Source organism: Gasterosteus aculeatus, chromosome 16 (assembly GCF_964276395.1).
Source record: "Gasterosteus aculeatus chromosome 16, fGasAcu3.hap1.1, whole genome shotgun sequence".
NCBI classification, from domain to species: Eukaryota; Metazoa; Chordata; class Actinopteri; order Perciformes; family Gasterosteidae; genus Gasterosteus; species Gasterosteus aculeatus.
In genome coordinates, this window is record NC_135704.1 from 11,690,250 (window position 1) to 11,712,778 (window position 22,529).

The 22,529-nt window shown below is 47.0% G+C and overlaps 1 protein-coding gene across 20 annotated transcripts in view; it reads right to left on the minus strand.

The window, feature by feature from the left end:
* The window catches only part of pkp4 (plakophilin 4), a 55,154-nt gene that overhangs the window by 12,136 nt on the left and 20,489 nt on the right, over positions 1 to 22,529 (minus strand). For 5 of the 20 annotated variants that reach the window (XM_040200720.2, XM_040200721.2, XM_040200727.2 and 2 more), the window contains exons 3-11: positions 17,455 to 17,567; positions 13,299 to 13,333; positions 10,387 to 10,593; positions 9,789 to 9,982; positions 8,743 to 9,325; positions 7,602 to 7,628; positions 3,752 to 3,922; positions 1,694 to 1,904; positions 740 to 872 (exon numbers count right to left, since the gene is read on the minus strand). In XM_040200720.2, the coding sequence (XP_040056654.2) occupies positions 740 to 872; positions 1,694 to 1,904; positions 3,752 to 3,922; positions 7,602 to 7,628; positions 8,743 to 9,325; positions 9,789 to 9,982; positions 10,387 to 10,593; positions 13,299 to 13,333; positions 17,455 to 17,567 (1,674 nt within the window). The remainder of the gene's footprint in view (positions 1 to 739; positions 873 to 1,693; positions 1,905 to 3,751; positions 3,923 to 7,601; positions 7,629 to 8,742; positions 9,326 to 9,788; positions 9,983 to 10,386; positions 10,594 to 13,298; positions 13,334 to 17,454; positions 17,568 to 22,529) is intronic. The other 15 variants (XM_040200726.2, XM_078091126.1, XM_078091124.1 and 12 more) reach the window with 12 other exon arrangements.

Here is a 22,529-nt window from a genome sequence, read left to right on the forward strand (position 1 = left end):
ACTGTGAAACACATTATTTGACTTTGAGGACTAAATCAACATTTTCGTCATGTGAAAAGAAAGAAATGTTCTATCAAAAGGACTGCTTCATCTTTCCATCTTTTCATTTCTATAGCATGAATCATTTTGTGATATGGTGGCATTTGGCATTCTACGATAAAAAAAATACATCCTTCATCTTTGATGTCTTATTCCTCTTACAGCATTACGCCGAGAATGACAAAATCGACCTTTCAGTTTTTGAGTGGAAAGCGGGCGGAGAGACGGATTCCTGCGCGCGTGTGTGTGTGTGTGTTCAAAGTCAACTGTTGCGCTGTCTCATGGGTTCATGTCCTGAGCGAGCAGTGTGTGATTCTCCCGTGGATACTGTCTGCCTGAAGGGTCTGCTGGGTTGTGGTTACTAACGTTCAAAGGGTCACTTAAGACATTACAATTCATCAGTAGGGGGACACCGGTGTCTGAGCAGTCCATCCAGGGTTGTGACAAGTTGAAAAATGTCCCTCGAAACATAAAGAAAGGTCACCAGAGTCGGCTTTGTGACTATACAAAATGATCCAACACTTATGAACTGACAACATGAGTTATTATCTTTTGTAGCTCCGGTCATTGGTGCTATTAAATAGGATGACATTGTCTCACTTCAATAATGACTTCATCAGAAGTCCCGGTGGTTGATGTCAGACGTAGAAAAGAATCCTTATGATAAGACGCAGTACGGTATTGGTGGAACGACACCTACCTCAGACTTCACCCGATTTTCTCCAAAGCACAGATGCTGCAGGTAGGCGGCTGCGTTGGCCTGCACGGAGGGGAAGTGGTGCTGCAGCATGTGAATCACCTCCGTCAGCTCTGGGTCACGCCAAGCAAACTCCCTAGATTCACAGGACGGGTGCAAAGGGTAAACGACACGAGGAAGAAATTCAGTTTCCCCTTTTAAAGACGGAGCCACAGGTTTGATCAAAATGAATAGTTGAGCGCCTGGGGGCAAACTAATAAGAAAAGGAAATTACATTCCCTTCCGGTCCTATATCACAATCCCCTTTGGTCACACTCGCTGCTTCTGTGAATGCGGCACACTGAAGAATGAAGTGAGGAATGCGTCGCTTCCAGACTGCTATTGAAATATACTCGAGAACCATTTCTGTGAAATCAATCAAAAAAACTTCTGGCATGTTAACTTGTCCAAATGGAAATCTGTCTTTTACATACAGTAAATATGTAAGTTACGTGCAGCAAGAACCCAAGCTGAAGGGTTTCAGTTTTGGATTAACTCAAAGCACAAAGTTGAAAAACACCCTGAACAGACCAGACCTCTCTCCCCCCTCACTCCCCCCCATTGTGCACACTCTTCAAGTCTTCACCATAGTTGCACCAAAGCAACGCACACGCGTGTAAAAAAAAGCTCCCGGGTCGGGTGGTGAGGGGTTTACTGCGGAGGTCAACCCCGCTCCGTGTGGACCGCAGGAGCCGACGCAGCACTTCGCCGCATGTGTGAGTCTATTGTTGAGAGGCCAAGCACAGCGGAGCTGCATGTGACCGACCCGCGGGGCTCCCTGTTTGAATAGAAAGACGACACCGGCGTTGGCCCCGGCAGAACGCCGGTGCCTCGTAAGCATTCGTCGCCCCCTCCGGTTTGACCGCTTCCTGCGGTCGAGGAAACGCGGCACTGCGCTAAAGTGTGAGCGGCACTCACCTGGGATCCTTCTGAATGCTGTCTATGGAGGGCGAGCGGTTGGCACCGTCATCCACGGCGGGACCCTGGCGGGCGTAGTTGGGGTCAGCGTGCCGGTACTGTGCCGAGCGGTACAGGTCGGCGTAGTTGGCTGCTGCGTTAAGAGCGTAGTTGTTTCTTTGGTAGATCATAGCACTGCGCTGGCTGGGCGTTCGCTGCAGACTCCCCACACCTGAGGGCCCCCGAAAAAATAAAATAAAAAGGATGAGACAAAGTTTAAAATGGAAAGAGAGATGTGAGCCGGCAAAGCCACTTTAGTGGGGATTAGCAGCGTTCAAACCTGCTCACGCCACTTCAGACCGAGCTGAAAATAAAAACATGGGGCCGCTCCGTCAGACTCAGCAACTTCTAAAATCTGGAACCAATTAATGACGAGGATAAAACACAACTCCCACGGCTCCACCAAGCAGAAGTCTTCATCTTCAAGAAGCCCTGCATGTTGTTTTGCTTTTACAAGATTGGGTTCAAACAAAAAGGGATCCCGCTGGTTTTCCGAGGAGGACGGGAGGACTCAACTAAAGGAAGAAATCCTTTCCTCAACATCTTCTCGCTCCTTTGTGCCACTGTGTTCTTTGTCGAACGTAACAAAGAGGCGACGGTGCAGCATGACCAGCTCCAAAACAGTCAGACAAGACATCCTTCCAGACCAGGTCCAATATTCAACTGTAGTCCAGTTTCTCTTTCCAGTCGCTCTGAGTCGTGTTGTGACCTACTTTTTAAAGCACAATGGGTCAAAAACACACGAACCGCGTAAACAAGCTGGTTGTATTGACCCCCTCCTCCCCAGCGGAGCCACGTGACGCGTGGCAGCGTGACTGCCGCGCTGGTCAGATCGCTATCAGGGTGCCAGCAGGACCGGGGCAAGCGCCCGCGCTTCCGCTCCCTCCTACCAGAGAGCAAGACGTTTCCACCGGCGAGTGGAAATGTCGCCAGAAAGACAATTTCTCACATCACTGCACTTCTATGTTGGGCGGCAGCACCTCCCTGCAATATGGTCGCCTCCCAAAAATAGAGCCAAAGACACCGAAGGGCAAATTATTGTAAACAAAATAGCGGAGCGATGCAATTTTGCCGCAGCTATTTAGGGTCACATTTCTCATCTTTTCAGCTGGGGATCAATATCTGTACTTTACAAAAAAAAAGAAATGTGCAAGCTTCCAGAGAAAGGGTCAAAGAATGAATGGAAAGGCGGTGGGTGGTTGGGGAGGGGTTAGCACAGTGAAATTTCATTTCACAACATAACAAAGAAAACACTCGGATCAAATTGGATTTTTCTAATGAGGTAGCTCTCACAAAGACTCCGTTTTGCACGAGCCCTCCAGATCCGCCCCACCCGCCTTTCCTCCACATAGGCGGCACAAACGCATTATAGTGGACCTGCCTGGGGGGGGGCGGGAGGCCTCCTCGAGCAGCATCAATAACATTTATTAGCAAACTTATCGGTCTTAGCAGATCTCCCGCGTGCGCTGCGGACTGAGCATGTGTATCGGAGGCGGGAAGGGATGATGAGGCGAGAATGCCAACATCAGGAGACCGCGAGGAAAGCAGGCGGCGGGGTATCCAAGCCGCCCCGCCATTCTTCCTCCCTTTCATTCTCAGTGTGACACGCGGTGTAATGGACTCCTTTGTGTCCGGATGACATATATCAGTACCTGCCTGTTAACTCGCGTCTCACCCCTCTCTGCTGACAGTGGAGGGAGGAACAGAAGGGAGGCAGGGGAAGGAGAGAGCGATGACGCGAGAGAAAAACAGAAAGGGTGACAGAAAAGGAAGCGCGGAGAAAAACGGAGGTAGAGCTAAAGAGCAGATGGACCCAGACGCGGCGTTCCCCGAAGGAGGGGCGAAAAAACGCAGCGTCGAGGGGCCTGCGGATTAAGAGGAAAAAGACGATATGAAGGGAAAAAAATGTACGTCCTTACTCGATAGGAGCAAGAAAGTGCTCTGAATGCAAAGAGGGGTCCGCTTGAAAGGAAAATGTTATTGGAGAAGAACAAACATAACGAATAACGTAGGACCGACCTGAGGTGCTTCTGTACAGGGTGCCCTGCTGGGGGTGGCTGGGGCTGCGGTACAATGGGCCCTGGAACGCCCGATCCTCGTAGATTGGAGCAATGTGGCGGTCCGGGGACATGGCCGACCTCATGTCCGCGCCAAGCTGGCTGTGTTGACTGGCGTATGAGCTCCGTATTCCTGGAGATGGAGAACAGTGGGTGGAGGATAAGTCGCCGTTCGCAGAATGGTCGAACAATAATAACAACAATACACAGACAGGTAAGTTAAGGGTCAAAGGTTTGGGCCGTCTGTCATTCAACTCCTATGTGTCCTGTCAATGTGTCCTGTCCCCTCGCTGTGGTGTGAAAGACATTTTTAGATTCTCGCTTGATTTAGGCAATCGATCACAGTGGAGCACGCGTCTCCTTCAATTGTTGTCAAAGCTCATGTCACTGTTGCACGCTCATGCGGTTCACTGAGACGTCTGCTCTGCCACGCAACAAACGCCAAAAGCAGACGTGGTGCTCACGGTCACCTAAGTGAACGAAAGTGAATGGTGTGTGCATGGGTTTAAAAAAAAAAAAAAGCATTGGGGAAATCATACCAAAAATTAAAAGTGATCCTTTAAGACAATAACAAAGTTTAAAAAAAAATCACATGAACCAAGCACTTATCTGTGCTCCTTCTTTCCGTCCTTTGCTGTGCGGGAGACGGAAGAGGATTGCAAGAATCCAAATAATAAAAAGGTCTAATACTTGAAATTCTAGCATGATTCAGCGAATCATTCAAGAGTTAAAATGAAGGTTATGCTTTCACTGTGAAGTTCTGAAGCAAACATGTGTTACGAACTACGCACTCATTTAAGGCTGAAAATAAGAAAAATGAACCCAGGCGCGATTAAAAAATACAACACAAGATGGATATAAAGAGATCTCAGGTTTACTTTCCTCCCCCCCCCCCCCCCCTCCATTTTCATCGGCATGTCTACGTTTCTATGTTTGTGTTAAACCTCACATCAGTGAAGCCCACTACACTGTGAAGCCCGGCGGACCGGCATGCAGCTGGCAACTAACTGCTCATTGCACACTTCACGGGCCTCCGAACGCCACTTGGGTCTTCCCCAACTGCGCGAGCTCGGTCTCGGACCGCTGCTGAAAACAGCAGCGCCGCCATGCAGAACCGGCAAAATGAAGGATTCCTGTCACAGTTGGAGCAGGAGGAAATGATTAAATAAGAGCAGAGTGTCTCTGGGGGCGCGGCGAGTGAAGATTTCAGATGTGGATAGCGGCCCAGACGCGAGGCTGACCTGCGAAGCACCAAGCGGTTGGGAAGCAGAGGAGCGAGTGGACAGGAGAGGAGGGGGGGGGCATCGAAGTACACGGCTAACCGTAGCTGCATGGCTAATGCATAAAGGAATGATACACGGAGATTAATGGTCAGTTGTTTATTATTATTATTATCTCATCACTGTTCTGGGCTTGAACTACGATTGTCTGTTACTATATTAAAAAACGTTTGGGCCCCACAAAAAGCATGACGCCTCCTCTCCAGACATTTGTTTAGCTGATCGTCCCACTCCACACATCCTACCAGGGCTTTTTCTCCATTGTTTAACAATGTGCTTGGTGGGTTCTTATGTATATTTTTTCCTCTCCACATTATTCAAAGTAAATTATTTTCAAACACCATTAACCAAAATCAAAGTTCCACTTAATGCAATGCTTTCAGAGCAGCTTCGAGGGTTTAAGGCACTCCAGCTTTAAGTGTCCTCCCTCCTGGCTTTTTGCCAGCTGGAAAATACGCAGTAGGTTCACAATATAAGGCTGATCAATTCATTCTACTTATTATCTAAATTGTAGGTACCGTGGCTTCAACTTAGCCACAAATGACATAGAAACAAATGCTGTGAGATGGCACGGATGTCGCTGTGAAGGGTGAGGGGAGTAAAACTGATTGATGCCGCTGCCGAGTGCTGTGGCGGCATCCTCAATAGCCCGGGAAGCCTTTCACTCTGTGGCAGAACACACAATAGCCACTCGCTGCAGCCTGGCAGCAAATCAGGCTTAAAGCGGGGTGAGGGTATGAAGAGAGAGGAGGTAGTGGGAAGACTTATGGAAAGGGTGGTAGCAACAGACAAGAAAGCGGGAGGGAATTTGCGAGGGGGGGGGGAAGAAAGGATGGAAATGAAAAGCGGGTTAATGAGGCCGTCTAGGACCACCAGAGACTTCTCATCCCACGCAAAGCCAGGCGGTGACCGAGTGACAGGGACGAAATCTCCCCGGCACAGGAGCCTCCGCAGCATATCTCTCCCACTCAGCAGCCTGACTCCTGAAAGTAGCAACATTCAAACAACCTTAGAGGAGACTAATCCCCCCCCCCCCCCCCCCCCCCGCCTTCTTTCTTCTGCTCCCCGGGGGTGGGGGGGCGCGGTGACTTCTGGAAAGCATCTGACAATTGTCATGGAGAAATAACAACACACTGCTGTCTATTGAGGATGAATGGCCCAAATTTCCTGGTGCGTTATAGTCGTTTAGTAGTTCTCCCCACCTCGGCCCTTTCGCCGCGGCTTTAACAGATCGCACTTGGCAGAGGGTAGATGCGGGGCGGCGGCGGCGGGCTCGGCGCGTGCTCGCTTCGGAGAAACAAACGCTTGAATGGATGCAGCTGGCTGCATTCCACGACAAGAATCATTTTCAAAATCCCTCTCCGGATTACCGGGGAGAAATAAAATGATGATATTGGTGATTCTTTAAAGGGTAAAGATAAACGGTTGAAACTACCACGGTGGCTTGCTGTCAGGTTGACAACGCACACGTGCAGGCATGCCGCTTCCTCTGAACTGGACATCAAACCTAACATTGTTAAGAACAATTTGTCTTAATTTTCTGTTGTTTTTTGTGCAGCAGAGGGGAGGACGTGGCTTCCTGCCACTGACAGTGAAGCACAGCGGCAGATAGGACGCCGGGAAGGGGGACTGCCCAAAGAGGAAAGAAATAAAAATCACAAAATGCGTGACAAAGCAAAGGAGAGAAGAGGAAAGGAGACAAGGCATCTTCTGATAGACACTGACAGAAAACCACCAACAGCAACAATATCAGGGTTCGGCTGTCGGAAGGCGTTTGCCAAGTGCTTGCAATCCATGAACATCCCATTTCCATCCACTGTGGCTCATCACACACTTGTGACAAATTACCGTGTCACAGGGTTTGGCTCCGCTGTGGTGCATGTGAGAGAAAGTGAAGAGAGTGAAGGGAAAGACGGAGGGGGGGGAGGGGAGGAAGACAGGAGGGAGAATAGAGAGACCAGAGGGAGAAAGGGAGGAGATCAACGGCGGCAAAGACGTAAAACCCAATGCGCATCTGCTCGAGACAACGTCTCTCAGAGCGGCTCACGTGAGAGCCTGCACGCGAAAACTAACGTTATACGGAAGGTTAATTCTGTCATGAAAGGGTCGCACTGCGCCCTGTGATTTAAAGATGCTTTGGATTAGGAGCAGATTGCGATCTGTTACAGGCGCCATGGACCAGGTAAGCCTTGGAAACACAATAAACCTCATCGACTGAAATATATGTATATTAACTATTTTTGTCACGTTTGTCAATGTTTGTCAATGTATGGGTCAAACTAAAGATTAGGACTGCATGTAGCTATTGTGTATGCTGCGATTAATTATCAATCCATCCTAATTTCAATTTATTTAGACTACCAGGTGATGTTACAGGTGATGATGCAATAAACATGGCAAAGAGATGATCAAAAACACGGTTGAAGACGATTATTTAACGGAGAACAAATAAAAAGGGTGCGCATGCAAACACGGTACAGTGAGGATGACGGGAAAACGATGTGCCCATAAAACCCCCCCAGAAATGATCACCTTGGACGTCATCATCAAGCAGGTCATCTGAGAAAATCCCCAGGCGGCGTGAAGTCAAGCAGAAAACAGTCTATTAACCTCAGAAACATCACACACAGCGCTTCTTTTACCTTTTGGTGGAAAAAGATTTTCGAGCTGAAAATAAAACAATATGACACTGAAACGTGAATAAATGTCTGATCTTGCCGTGGAATAACTCGGGTTCTCATCGTTCTGTTAATTCGTTGATTATTTCATTTTGACATCCTTATCTGCAGGAGATACCTGAAGAAGTGAGAGCTGAGAATCAATCAGCACCGACAGACTTGCGTTGGCTGTGGGGATCAATTAGCTGCAGATTTGAACAGGATGTGTGTTTAGATAGAAACCGTTAGTCAGCGTGTGTCCTGAAAGGACAGGCAGGTTTCCCAATTATTATCTTCCTGATCTCCTCAAGTGTTCCGATTCAATCACACAAAGACACACACGCGGTCAAACAGCTGCCTCATGTTGTCCTTGGTGAGGACACAGACGTGATAATGCACTCGTCAAAACAATAGATTCCCACAGAACTCCATCATGGGTTCTGGGAAGGTCTTCCTCTACCTCCTCTGGTTTTTACATAGATACAAGATTAGATGACTAATACAACCTGCAGATTTATACCGTCTTGTTTACTTAAAATCCACTGGTGGTGGTGATTGAAAATCTAGCTTTCACTAAAATGTTAAATGTTGTTTAACATTAAAGTGTTTTCCAAAGTTTTAGAATATTCATTTGAAATCTTCCAACAAACATTATTGAAAAGAATACTGACTGGGCCCATGTTAGCTTTGTGGGTCTACAACATAAAGGCAACTATTTGGTTTCCTGTTATATTGATAAGAGCAAAACTATCATTATTATTCTAGGAACTTTTATTAGGAACTTTGTTTTGGCTTTGCACTCGTACAATCCCTGACCTCACTGTTCATTATCAGATTAATTGGGCTGAGCGCAGAACAAACAATAAGTCAACAAGAAATGTCCCACTGACCAAATACATACAGCCCCTCTACCCGAGCCGTGTAGAAGAATTTACGGGAAGCATACAGTCATTATCTCCTGTTATGAGATTGAGTTTTTTGTGTGCGTGCGTGTGCGTGCGTATGATTTTGAGCACCTGTGAGGCTGTCGGGCCGCGTCATCCTCTCGTAAATGTCATAGCTCTGGGGTCCATAGGGGTCGGCGTGGAGCATGGAGCGGGGCAGCGTGGAGCTGAGGTGCTGCGGCACGGCGGTCATCGTGGACCTCACCGGGGACGACGACGAGTGGCTCGGCTGCTTCGTCAGCGGCGGGTTCACTCCCTCCGCCATCGTCAGAGGCGAGCCCACGCGGCCCGACGGCGACGACCCCGCCGAGGCCTGGTAAGGCGAGGTCGTCCGGCCGGCGCCTCCCAACCGAGAGTGCGCGGAGCCCACGCGGCGCAGGGCGGCGGGGGAGTTCTTCTGCGTGGAGTAGGGCGAGCTGCCGCCGTTGTTGTTGTTGCCGGTGCGCTGGGCGGAGGGCAGCGTCGTGGAGAAGATGCTGGAGAGGGGCTTCGGTTCGGTCACCACGGGGGAGCCGTAGGCACTGCCGACAGAGGTGCGCAGGGAGCCGCGGGAGGGGGACAGGCTGCTGGCGTAGGCCGGCGAGTGGGAGCGAGAAGGCACTGAGCTCACCCTCCGCATGGTGCGGCCCGACGTGGCTGTCGTTACCGCCGGACCCTGCGGATCCAGAGCGATTAAAAAAATGAAATAAAAAGGCGGCGTGGCGCGTTCAGGAGATACAGATTCACCAACAAGCATGTTGTCCTATCTGCCGTCCGAAACAAGACACAGCATTACAGGCAACAATTCATTACGGGGGGAAGACGTTACGCCGGGCCATGTTTATTTTTCCATCCCCCCTCCCTCGGGTTGTGTGTGACAACGCCATTTGGTTTCACAGTGGTCTGTGTGTACAGCGCTGCATGATTATGTCGCAGTGCACTGTGTGCCCTTCTGTGCCTTTAGACATTACATCACTACCTCCTCTGCTGTTTGCTTGTTTGTTTGTTAGGCGACAAAAGCTAATAGTCTATTACGTCACTTAAGCAGTGGCTCTTGAACGAAGAAAATAAAGTGAATGCGTAGTGAGGTGACTCAAAAGGCAGTAGGTTAAAAACAATATGTTGATTGCTGGCAGTACCTGGGCTGAAGCCTGGCCCTCGGCCCTGGTATTCCTCCCCAGGGTGCCGGTGCCGGTGCCAGGGAAAGAGTGCTGCATCCTGAGCTCCGCCTTGCCCAGGTTCTGGCTGCTGACGTAGCCGCTGCCGGCATCCTGGTAGCCGCTGTCCGAGTACGAGTTCATCTGAGTTGAGCTTCGCGAATTTCCCCCGGACCCTGAGGAAGCGTGACGGAAAAAAAAAGAAGGGTGAGAGGAGCGGGAGGCAGACGTGGCTTCATAAAAGAAAATGACCTTTGCCTAGACAGCATTGCTAAGACAAATGGCACAGCGGGGGGGGGTCTCGGGAGAGGTGGTAGTACTCCGCAACCACTATCATTTAGTGTGCCATAGTACATTCAGCCTTTCATAAGGTGAGATGTCATAAATGACAAAAGCATAAAGCGGGGACAAAGCTGCAGGGTGAAACTGACTTTCTGTATCATCACAGGAGAAGTGACGACACACTTGGTAGTCAAATGATTGCCGTCTACATTTAGCGGTACCATGCTGAGGCAGGGAATTGTAAATGGGGCTAAGAGGAAATAAAACTGCAGAAGATAGAGAGAAAGTAACAACAGACCCTCACTTTCATGGAGGGAGGAGTGCTCCGGTGAGTACAGGGCCACCTGCTCCGACTCGGTCCTGATGCGGTAGCTGGGCGACCGGGAGCTGTCAATCAACCGAGACTTGGTGTCCCCTGCGGTTGAGGCATCTGGGAAGACACGGCGGAGCACGGAGTCAGACCAAGAGCAAAGCCCCGGAGTCTGAAGCAATAAGCGTTTTGGCTCTGGATGCAAAGATGAAACAGCCATTAAGGCGGTGAACAGTCGATGAGAGAAAACAACAACAACAACAACGGTTTGCGCAACATTAGTTTTGCGCTTGTGTACAGCGATGTCATTAAATCTGAATAGTTTTTGCCGCTCCCTCGTTCCCCTCGGTGTGGTAAACAGGAACTGGAATCAGCCCTCTAATGCCGGCGTGCACACAGTTGCCCTGTAACTCAACGAGTCACACTGCAATCACTGCAACAAAAGCCGGCAGGCGGGGGGAGGGAGGGGAGGGGGGGCAGAGAGACAAACATTGGCAGCCAGGGTGTTTCAAATCCGGCCCGATTAGCGGGTGTGAGAATGACAGTTGAATCCCGTGGTGGAGCCGCCTCGTTGCCTAAGCTGAGGCTCTACGGGTGTTTTACAGATCTACAGGTGGGTCTGAAGTGGGTCAGAATACACATTTTTCGCGGGCAGAGGATGCAGCTAAGTGCTAATCAACTTTTCTGAACCTAATGCTAAGGCATTAAGGCGGGCCGTGTCATAACAGAATGTAAGATTCTAGGTATCATCAGGTCAGGAAGTAGTTTCTTGTCCTTTAAACAAAAGTAGTAACATGGCTAAACCAGCAACGGGTCCTTTTCTTTCCCAGTGGAGACTCTGTGTCTGGCACACAGTGTGCTGTTTCTGACCATGTTTTTTTTATACTGAGCCTTGACCCTATTTGATAAATGAGGCCAAAACAGAACATAGAAGAAAGAGAGGGAGCCAACAAGAAAGATGGACGGGAAGAAAGAGATAGCGGTTGAAGAATAGTGACTTCCATTATCCACAGATGGCAGGCTTTGGGGCATTCACAAGTTGGCCTCTCATTTGCTACAATCTAATGTTGTCAATGTGGCCGTTTTAAGCCATAGCATGGACACAGAGTTCAAAAAAAATTTCTTTAACCTAATCATGATGGGATATTGACTTCCAAAGATTTGGAATCACATATCAATAGGAGTGGTTGTGTACTTTTTGTTTGAATTTTCTGCTTATATCATTTAAAAAATCTTTTTTTAAGTATAAATTAGAGATGTTCTGATACCGTTCTTGGAAAGGCCTCTGATACAAATGCCCGACGTTTAGTGATAGAGGGGTTTTTCAAAAATGACCATTGCCAATCTTGCTTCTTTCTTGCAAAATGTCAGCCATTAACAAGATTTAACAATGGAAAATCAGGTAAAACGGCAAAATGTTTTAACTCATTGGTACTCGTATGGGCCGCTGTGCACCTCCAAGTATCCGACAGGGAAATACGGTAACACAACACCATAAATTACTTGTTATTTGGGTATTACTATTATTAAAAAATCCCAAGGACGCCGGAAACTCTAGTCTCTGACAGTGTAATTTGTCTGGGGTGTAGAGGGGGGAGGGGGGGGGGCATACCCCCCTGTAGGGGTTCAAAGGTCCTTCCCATTTTTGAGACCTCCAGGCTGTCAGCTGTTGGCATATTTAAAGAATGCATATCTGAAAGAAAAGAAGACGGGGGGGACGGATAGAAAGCTTTCACTCTGGGGAGTTCTCCCCTCTCAGTGAACATGAGGTGTGACTGCGTTGGTTTAAAAGGCTGCTTCCACTATAACACCTCTATCCAAAGCGCTTGAGGCAGCGGAGACGTACAGTAGCTTGTGTTGCCAATAAGCCTCGTGGACAAACATGGCCCATTACGCTGTGTGCGCCGCGCTCACACTTTAATTCATTTAGATTGGAAAATGTACCGCGCCGCTTCTGACTGTCATATATCATCTACCCAACAATGAGAAATCAATGCGAAGCAAAACAGTGATTGTGATTAGTCCCCGGCACCGTTCAAACATCAATGAAATGCATTCAGCAAGGAAATGAGGAACGGGCAGCAAAAAACATGTAGAATTACTATTCCCACTGCATGTGTAAAACCATAACCCTTTAGGCTTTTCTGACAGGATTGACAATAAAAGATTAATGACCATCGAAAAAAAAAAGTTCCACTATGCAATAAATAAGCCATGAAATACGTTGGTTCATTCAATTCATTATCAAGTCTCTGGTGAAGATCCTTCAAGGATGTGGACTAAACAAACCGAAGGGGACTGAGAGACTTCCTTCCGCTCCACATCACCGATGGTGCTATTTATTTGGTCGTGTGTGAGTGGGCATGCAAGGCTTCGATAAATATTAAAACAAGAATGCGCCTTAGGCTGTTTATTAATGTGAGCTTGGTTGAGATGCCTCATGTTGCCGATGATTGTTGAGGAAATGTAAGAAACATGGCCCAACTACACTACAGACCCCATACGAAAAGATATTAAATCATTCAAAGTCAACAGCTCAACGGTTAAGCTTTACTTATATCTCCCCATTTACTGTTTAAATGAGATACCGAACAGAACTGTCTATTCCACTATCACTTTGTGTGGACCTCATAAGCCAGTTTCACGCAGATGGGTTTTTAACGATGGTTATTGATCACTGACGTGTGCAGTTAGAGTTAAACAGCAACAGGAATTAATGAAAGTTGCTTCAAACATTTAGAGAAGACAGCTAAATAAATCTGTCTTTTAGTTTTGAATAAAATCCACAGCAATAAGCGTAAGATCAGATAAGAGCTATATGATATTCAGATCAGAAGAAACGGAGGGACGCACATGTGAGGTATGAAATATGAAATGTTTATATAGCTCATTGGACTTACCTGCAGTTCTCCAAGGCAGGGACTTCTCAGACGAGCTGCATGGGAGACAACAGGAGACGGAACAGTGAATACAGACCAGACGCACCACCGTGAAAGACATGTGTCAAACCATCTGGAAGAGACACCTTTCAGCCTCATGTGCTTTTTCCTTGGGCCTTTCTCAACAGGGTCACAGATGGAAATCCCTGTTGGAGATGAACAGCCGGGAGAATAAGAGTATACAGCCTGAGAGCAGATTCTATGTTTACAACTCAGATATAAAGTCCATTTCTGTCATCTGTGTTTATCTACGACCAAAAGGGGTTTTGAGGACCCATCGGCCATACGAGACATTCGAGAACTGTGGGAGTGGAAGCTGTTTTTTTCCACTTGCAGCAGCAACAAACAAAGCCAAAAAGCACAAAACGCCATTGGGATGGGCTACATCCTGATGGGAGCTGAAGTTGAGCATTGACAAGAGAGGATAGCTCCCAGAAAGAAACATCTTACAGTTTATTCACACATCAAATGCACAAGCTCACAGTAGCCTGACATCCAGAAGTAACCTGGACACGCGTGTCAGTGAATATTCCAGCACAGAGAGAAGTTGGGGGAGCTACTCAGTCTCCAGAGAATAATGTGGCAGAATAATGGTGCCGGAGAGCGATTTCAGTCCTCAAATGATCTCAGCCACTGAGGACGCCACGCAGCAAAAAACAGAGAGCATCTGGTGACAGTGTGCGGGTGATCAATGAGGAATCGGCCTCGGCGAGTAGACGAGGGACCAGTCTTAATTGCAAAATCACAGCAGGAAAGCATCGGAGCAAATTCCCAGAACACTATGGTCAAAATCTGCTCAATCTATTGGGGAAAGTGGAGATTATTGGAAGGGATCCACACCAGTAGGAATTACCAGTTGTTGCGTCTGCTACGATTTTTACATCTCAGGTGATACTCCGCAAGATTTAAGAAGCACGTCTCTTCTCGATTTTAATGAGCCCGCAGGCAATTAAAAGGAAGAAGTTGGGGGAGCTGTGCTCCACTGAACCACGGCCGATGAAGAAGATGAACGGCGACCACAACGGCGACGCATGCCGACCGGCCGGCTGGATGGAGGCGGAGAGAGAGAGAGAGAGAGAGAGAGAGGGATTGTAAAACTGCCAATAAACTGCGGGCCTAAACCTGACAGGACACTTTATTACCCATAAACCCCCTTGGCAGGGTGGGGTTGGCTTTTCTCGAGGTCACGTTTGATGAGCACGCCCTGTATGTTTGTGGTAATGAAGGGAGCGGTTCGACTCCGGAGGTGTTGTGAAGAGGAACGACTCCCATTACAACCCTTGAGTGCACCATCACCTCTTTGAGGCAAGGAGTGTGAAGTCAATGGTGGAAGCTGAACTCCATTCACACACAAATGTCCAACGGCAGCCCTTTGATCTCGGAAATTTGAAAAGGTTTTTTTTGTGTTGCCTCAAACAGAGGGAAAAGTTTCTGCTTTTTAAAAGGTATCTTTTGTCAGAAATCGGATTTCCCAGAAAATTGTCTCTTTATTATGAAAAACCCGCATGACAACAATAGATTTACACTGAAGACGCCCGATTATTTAAACATGGTTTAACGCAACCATGCGTGCAAAAGACCCCAAACAGCAAAAGCATGTGCGTCTCTGACGCCACAGTGAAGCCAAGGGAAAGGAAAGTACTCCCAAAGTGTACGTGTAAAAGAAGCTGTAATGACCTTTCTACTTTACTAAAAACAGTAAATACATCGGATGTGAAAGAAAGAAAAAACAGTGTCAAAACCAAATATTGCAAAACACTCCAATCACTAAAATTGCAACTATGGCTCATTTTTGACTGAACAGTCCCATGAACTAAACCAGGAATAAAATCACGCAAAATGCAATTGTCCCACACAAAAACACAGTGACGGGTCACGCAACATTAAAGCGCACCTGGAACGGGATGGATTTTTGTCGCCACAAATGGAACGATAACAATGACTAAATCCTTCAACAAAACAAACTCGGCAGCTGATTTTCACAGTGACTGGCACAGCAGCCTTTCATATTAGAGCCGTTCATTCTATACTGTGGAAACAAAGATGGCCTCCTCCTCGGGCTTTTATTCTGAAGTGTGTCTTGGGCTGCCACTCCGTTTGTTAAATGTCGCATGACGAGCGAGTGACTTCGGGACAACCGAGAGCCGTCGTGTCGCTTGTGTCTCCAAACGTGATCCCTGACACAGGTTGGATGTTCACTCAATCTGGGGTCTAACACACAGAACTCCTTAAAGAGGAGATGGAAGTTAATAGCCCGGCTGAGTGTATTTTCAGACAGCTGTTGTCTCGGACCTTTTTGGCAGCACTTGAAGCGGCTCCATACCTGCACGCTCTCGAAAAGAGAAGAAAGGGGAAATTGACACTCTCGGTCCTGAGTGCTGCAATCTGCCGCCAGTAGGTGGGTGTTTTGCAGGTATGCACGCTAGAGTACAAGAATGCACCGCGTAAGGGCATGGGGCTTTTTTAAAATCTAAAAGCCAGAAGGGATCGGAGCGAGAGCCATAGCAGCTCCTCTTCACACCAAGTGTCATGTGTCCAGATATATCACCATCACGGCGCATTTGAGAACGAATTTGTCTCAGACCTGGCATCATGGGGCCGTGTGAGAAATATGCAAATAACGCCTGGCATGGCACCATTGGGTTCTAGGGCACATTTAAAAAAAAAAAATAAATACAGCAGGGCACAAGAGAGAAAGAAGCAACTGATAAACCCGAGCTGATGGGATGACCCGTGTGCTCATCAGGAGCTGAATGCAGTTTGGGTAATCATCACGCCATCATGTCACCAAAGTAATTATCGCCTTTAACAGTGCTACTCTTGAGCATGAAAGAAGGCTCCATATCTCAAACCATCCAGTGTGATGATGGTTTATGAGGTGAAAAAATGTTGAAAGAACTGAGTGTGGAATTCCTCAGTGGAGACGTGGAAAAACGTATGTGATCGTGACCATCTTCAAATATGGATTGAGAGACGTTGTTACATGTAATCACGCCGCCGTATAGTTTCATTAGTAAAATATCCACACAACCAAGCACTATGTTTTGATATTGAATGCTGTGGACCCACTGGCAGCAAATAGGCAAAAGCAAGACAAAATGATTAACTGCGCCAGAAAAATCTGACCATTAAGCAATCTCTTAAATGTCACAGTCTATTAACCTCAATTGTAATTTTCCTTGCCACTCCCACGGATTACATTTTAACTAGACCTAAGAGACGGCCCATATATTATTTGTTTAATTAGGTGCAACTGAAAGCATCGATGCATGAATTCAAGTTACAAAATAAGCATGATGCAACATTTCAAACCATGTTGCTACGACCTATATATTTTTACAGATTATGTGTAGCTAAATATTCAACCCTAATGTTTTATCCTGCAGTGTTATTTCAGCAATGCAGTCCTTTTAGGACAACTACTAGTATTCATTCGTACGACTGATATTGACCAATGCCCATCGCATCAGTGTGTCCTCTCATCTTCTACTTCCTTGTCAAAGGAGAGGAAAACGCTCACGCCATGTGACGATACAACGCACTATAACACACTTTTCTAGCAGTAGCATGAAGCCCGTTGGGCTACTGAAGGTGGTGTTGAGCTGCACAAACGCGTCGCAGCACGCGGGGCAGAATGTGGGTGGTCACTGAGGTGTGATGCCGAAGCCTTGCAGTCTATCAGCTGATGACACGGGAATGAGTTTCCAGAACAAACCGAGAAGCTCCCCCACTGCTCGCACGCTCACGGCAGCGCTTCACTGAGCAAACCGCACGCCGCCGTGGTGCACGTTCCCGCTCTGTCGCCGATAAACGCCGGCTTAACATTTTGCCGGACATAACAGCCGTTCGGCTTAACATAAAAGTGATTTCAGTAAATTAGCCTGGACACAATCCTGTAGACTGAAATTTTCTAACGGTCTGATAAGCAAAATATCACACAAGGGGGAAATATTCACATTTACAGCTCAATCATGTTTGAACAAACTGGGATGCCTCATCACTGTGCCGTAAGGTTGCGCTACGGACATTGCTGGTCATTGCTGTGCAGGATGAAAATGCCATGTGTGGGTTTGTTGCTCTGTGTGTGTGTGTGTTCGTGCGTCCATCTTCTCATTACCTGCTGCTTTGGGCGTCTGGCGACTCGGCCCCAACTCTGCATCTTTCGAGCTGATTGGCCACAATCTGCCTTTCCACTTCCAGTTCCCTGGTTAGCCGTTCAAACTGGAGCTCCTGTGCATATAATCCACGCACACGCACACACACACACACACACACACACACACACACACACACACACACACACACACACACACACACACACAAGGCAAGGGACATTGTCGTCAGAGAGAGCTTCGAAAAGGACAAATGTAAAGTCAATAGGAGGGAGGCGGGGGATGACGGTTTGACAGGCGTCTCCTACTAACCGTTCTGCTTCGTCACGGCGTGTAGCTTAATGATGACACAAAATAGGTTACGGCGCCTCAAACAAGCTAAATCCAAATATAAATGTAAGCTCACAAGTAGGTTAAAAAAAAGAGGCCATACGCATTCGAACAGGCGCACGCGCTATATGGCTGTTTCTGCAGCCCACACAGAGAGATAAGCACCACTTCAGAGGGTGATATTTAGCCTCGGTGGCTCTGCTCCTATGGGAGTCCAGGAGAAATCAGCATTTGGCTAATTAGGTAGCGTGAGCGAGGCCATTACTTGCACAGCTCTCTAGCTCCGAGCGCTGCATCATGACACTCAGAAGATACACAGAGGGGCTTTAGTACACAGAAAAGTGGTTATGCGCCCATACACACATGCGCACACACACACACACACACACACACACACACACACACGCACACATACAAACTCGCAGCACCTCTCCTGTTTTTCTTGCAAAAAGGCCTCACTCACCAAAACGCTAGACGGTGAAATCCTCGCCCTGCTATCCGTAGCAATGTCCATCACCATGGTCAATTACATTCACAGTGAGCTGCTTTCACTCCCCATCCCCCCCCACACACAGACACACACACACACAAAAACCAACTCTCAGCTTCCTTTTGTGACCTCTGAGGAAGTTTGGCCACTCTATACACATTAAGACCAGCCTACCTTTCACACCTACTGTTAAGTGTTCCCTGCGGGGGCCCAGAAATGACCCTTTGCATTGTTAAAAAAAAAAAGGCTCTACTAAGCCCTGCCCCCCCACGCTGCTGCTTCTTTTACCCTCCGCTGCCCTCCTCTCCTCTCCCCTACCTACTCTCTCCGTCGCAGATATGTGAAGCTCAACAGCAGCGAGCGGGGAGCATGCGGGAGAGAAACCTGCCCGCTCGCATTTCCTTCTTCTTCATCTCGCGCTACGGGCGACCCTGATTAAATCGGTGGGCGAAGAAGATAAGATAAGACCTTTATTCATACCAAAGAAAATGTTTGGGAGCAAGACGCTGAATGGTTGAACGTCCTTATTATCATCACATATAGTTAAAAAAAATACTTTTGCAATATTCAAACTTTGCATTGCATTGGGTTCCTATTGCATCTTGAGCAATAGTAACCCACAAAGCCCAAATCTCATGACAAATGTGTTTCATGTTTTTACTGTGTAGCGAGCTTGTCACGCCAATCAGAAGCAGGAAATGCTTGGTTTACTTTAGCTGTTTTTGTAAATAGCTAATGTGTAACTGAATACTTAGAATTTAATTGAGCGTTAAGCTGCCACTGTTATTGGAGTAACACTCCAGAGAGCAGTGTAGTTCCTCTGTTTATCAAAAAAAAATACATTTTCCCTTTTAGATCATTATCCCAATCATTTAATCGCTCGGCACGAGCCAGACTCCTGGGGATCATCCCAACGCCCGCCATGTCCCGATGCATTAAAACACACCCACAAGCTGACAAGAGTGCAGATCCCGGTTAGAGAGGACGAAACTTACTTACAAAGAAGAAGAAATGAGCCTCAAATCCCCTCTGTGACACATAACACCTTCTGAGTGATTTGAAAATTGCCAATTTCAACTTTTCCTTTCCAAACAATCGTATCTGTTCCCAGTTCTACATGAGGCGGATGTGGCTCGGTGATCAAAATGCAGAAATATATTTCTTTATCTTCCACAATGTCAAAAGCGAGAGGGATTTATTTGATTCATTAGCAACAACATGTTGAAATCTGACCTCTCGGTCCTGCACACACACACACACACACACACACACACTCCTTATTGAAATGCACACAGAGCCCACAAACAAAGAGGACTGTTCTTGTCTCGCCCCCTACCTGAACCCTACTAAGTGAAGCACGCTGGGGCAGCGCTTGACTGACGATTGTTACCCACAGGCCACAGTCAAAAGACTGAATTATTGCGACACCGTTTCTGCACGCACACGCTTGTATCTTGAATGATTTTCCGGGTGCGTGATGTAATAAGATGACTGTACGGTGGAAAACAAGGGACGGGACTTAAAGCTGGACCTGTGGGGTAGAAGGCAGAGAGATGACACTGACTAGAAGTGACAAGAGGCTGAGCAGTGCGGGATTCTCCCACCAGTGTGGAGAAGAGAGAAAGAACGTATGGGAGTGACAAGAGAGGGGTAAATATGTATGGACACTCACACACACACACACAAGAGGAACGAAAGACAATTTCAACATTCAAATATTTGAATATGATTCACTCCCACTATATATATAACAACTCAAGCAATAAATGAATCATTCAAGTTTCAGGCTTAGTTACTGTATGCGAGCCATGCATGACAATATAGCAGACGCTTATGGAAAAAAAGATCATTAACACCATCTAAACGAAGACGGAGATGTCCTGCCCCTGCATATGTCACCGTCACTGATCTTTCCTGTGCCTTTAAGCTCATAATCCAATTGTTTTGTCTGGCAGAGTGTCACCTTGTCAAGTCCGGCGACTTCATCTTATGCAGCACTTCTCATTAAACGGTTGGGCTCGAAATAAACAGCTCTTCTGTTTTTGTTAATGCTTTGCACAAAAAGTGGCTGTACTTCAACCGGCTGATCAGATGGTCAGTGGTATTGATCAAGCACGGCCGAAAGGCATCTGCTGCAGCCATACGGCAGTCTAAATCTCTGTCACTAGTGATATATTCAAAGGTCCTCCAAGGCTTTACCAAATCAAACCTCAGGCAAAGAAGACATTTTATAAAGCTCGTATTCTCTCACACACATTTCAATAGACGTTCATTATTGTCGTTAAGACTGTCATGAATAAGATATAGCTAAAAGACTATGTGCCAAACCCCGGTCCCATGAAACCGGGACATGGATTGCACTCCTCAGTGGTGGTGTTATTGGTCACGGAGAGTATTCTCTACTCTGTGCAATTCATTCCATACACAGAACGGCACACATCTCTTCACCATGACAATCCACTAAGGCAGACTGTGCATAGTAGCAATGGTCGTTAAGCGAGGCCCATGCTTATTTAACTAGGAGGGGGGGGGGGGGGCCTCGTTCGGGACCAGACGTGAAGAGGGAGGACAGCAACAATGTGGCCCCGGCTCCTCTGTACCAACAAGGCTCCCGACGCTTTTATTTCACATTACAATGAGCCCGCTCGGCCTGGTCTGCCTTTTTAGTGCCCCGAGCTGAATCAGATCCTGTCCCCCTTGTGTCCTCAGATGGGCCCTAAAGAAACAGATGACACATGGCAGCAGACCCCGCGACCAATATACAGGCTCCCTTGTCATCTTAATGGATGCTGACAGTACAAGACCCATCTGAAATGGCTGCAGTGGCTTCTGCCCGCTGCTGGTTCAGCACATGAGCGCGCGTGCAGCATAGATAAGCCATGGGGCTTACGCACACATAAACCCCAAATGTCACACAGCTGCATTGACAAAAAATACAGTTGCAGTCCTACTACACCACCAGGTACAGTATTAGATCCATATTGTATATCCATATTATAGACCATATTGACATTCTGTTCATGGTGTTTGAATATATATGCAAACAACCACATGATTTAATCCTATAAGGTGTTGCCGTAAAATGTGCGTAATTAGCACAGGATTTTTTGAATTCTAGACATATGCGTCATGAGATCACAGTGACCTCCAAATTACAATCAGTTCAGCCTTGAGTCCAAATAGATATTTGTGCCAAAAGAAATTCTCGAGTAGTCACATTCACAAGAATAGGCAGACGGATGATCTGAAACTATAATCCGGCAAGATAATAAACTGTAATATAATACGACAAGGCAGTGCCTGGCATAGTCTGCCTATACAAAATCGCTAAGTGCGTTACTAGCATTTTTTTTGTGTTAGTAGAAACAAAAGAGAGGATTCTGACTCTTACACAAACTAACCAACCCTGCCAGGTTCTTTAAACAAGACGGGACAGATTGTCAGTGATGGATGTCTCAAACATTTGGTCAACCAGCACACTCTTGAATTGTTGTGTCACTTCCTCGTGAATTCATTCAATTGGACAACCACAGAAAATGTAACCTGTGTCAGCATTAAACGTACTCTGCTTCATACTGTTGTGTGTTTTCTGCTGACAACTTGAATACATTATTCAATACATTTTAATTAGGGCTGTCAATAGATTAACTAAGTTTTTTCCTAAAGACTAAATCCTATAAATAGGGAGTAATCACTTTAGAAAGCGTGTATTTTAGACACTGTTTAATTAAACACCAAACTACACACATTTGATCATCTTGGAGGCAGAATTCCACCGGCTGGAACATGTGAAACCAGCAACTCTTCCTGCTGTCCTCGTGCAACTCTCCATCATTTGACAGCTGTGTTTGAAGTGCCAACAAACTCCCCACATTTAGCCAGGATGTTTTACAAACCACTGTCTTTTAGGGACACAGCGGTGGTCCTCTGCAGACTGAGTGCCGCAGCTTGCCTTTCAGTCCCAAAGTGGTCCGTTTCAGGGACAATACATGGCATATATCACAAATGAGCAAAACACAATGCTGTGCTAGTGATGTGTGAAATGATGTTTGGTTACTCAGCACTTCCTTTATGTGACAGAACCGAATAATAATTGTGAGCAATACGTCAAAGCAATGGCTGCCTGAGAGACCAAATCCCATTATTAATTAAGACTTGAGATCTTATCCTTGATAGTTCTCGTCGTGACTCTGTGGTACAGTGTGTCTTGGTGGTGCTTTGAATCATCCATTTCCCATAACAGGTGCGGGTTGGCCTTTC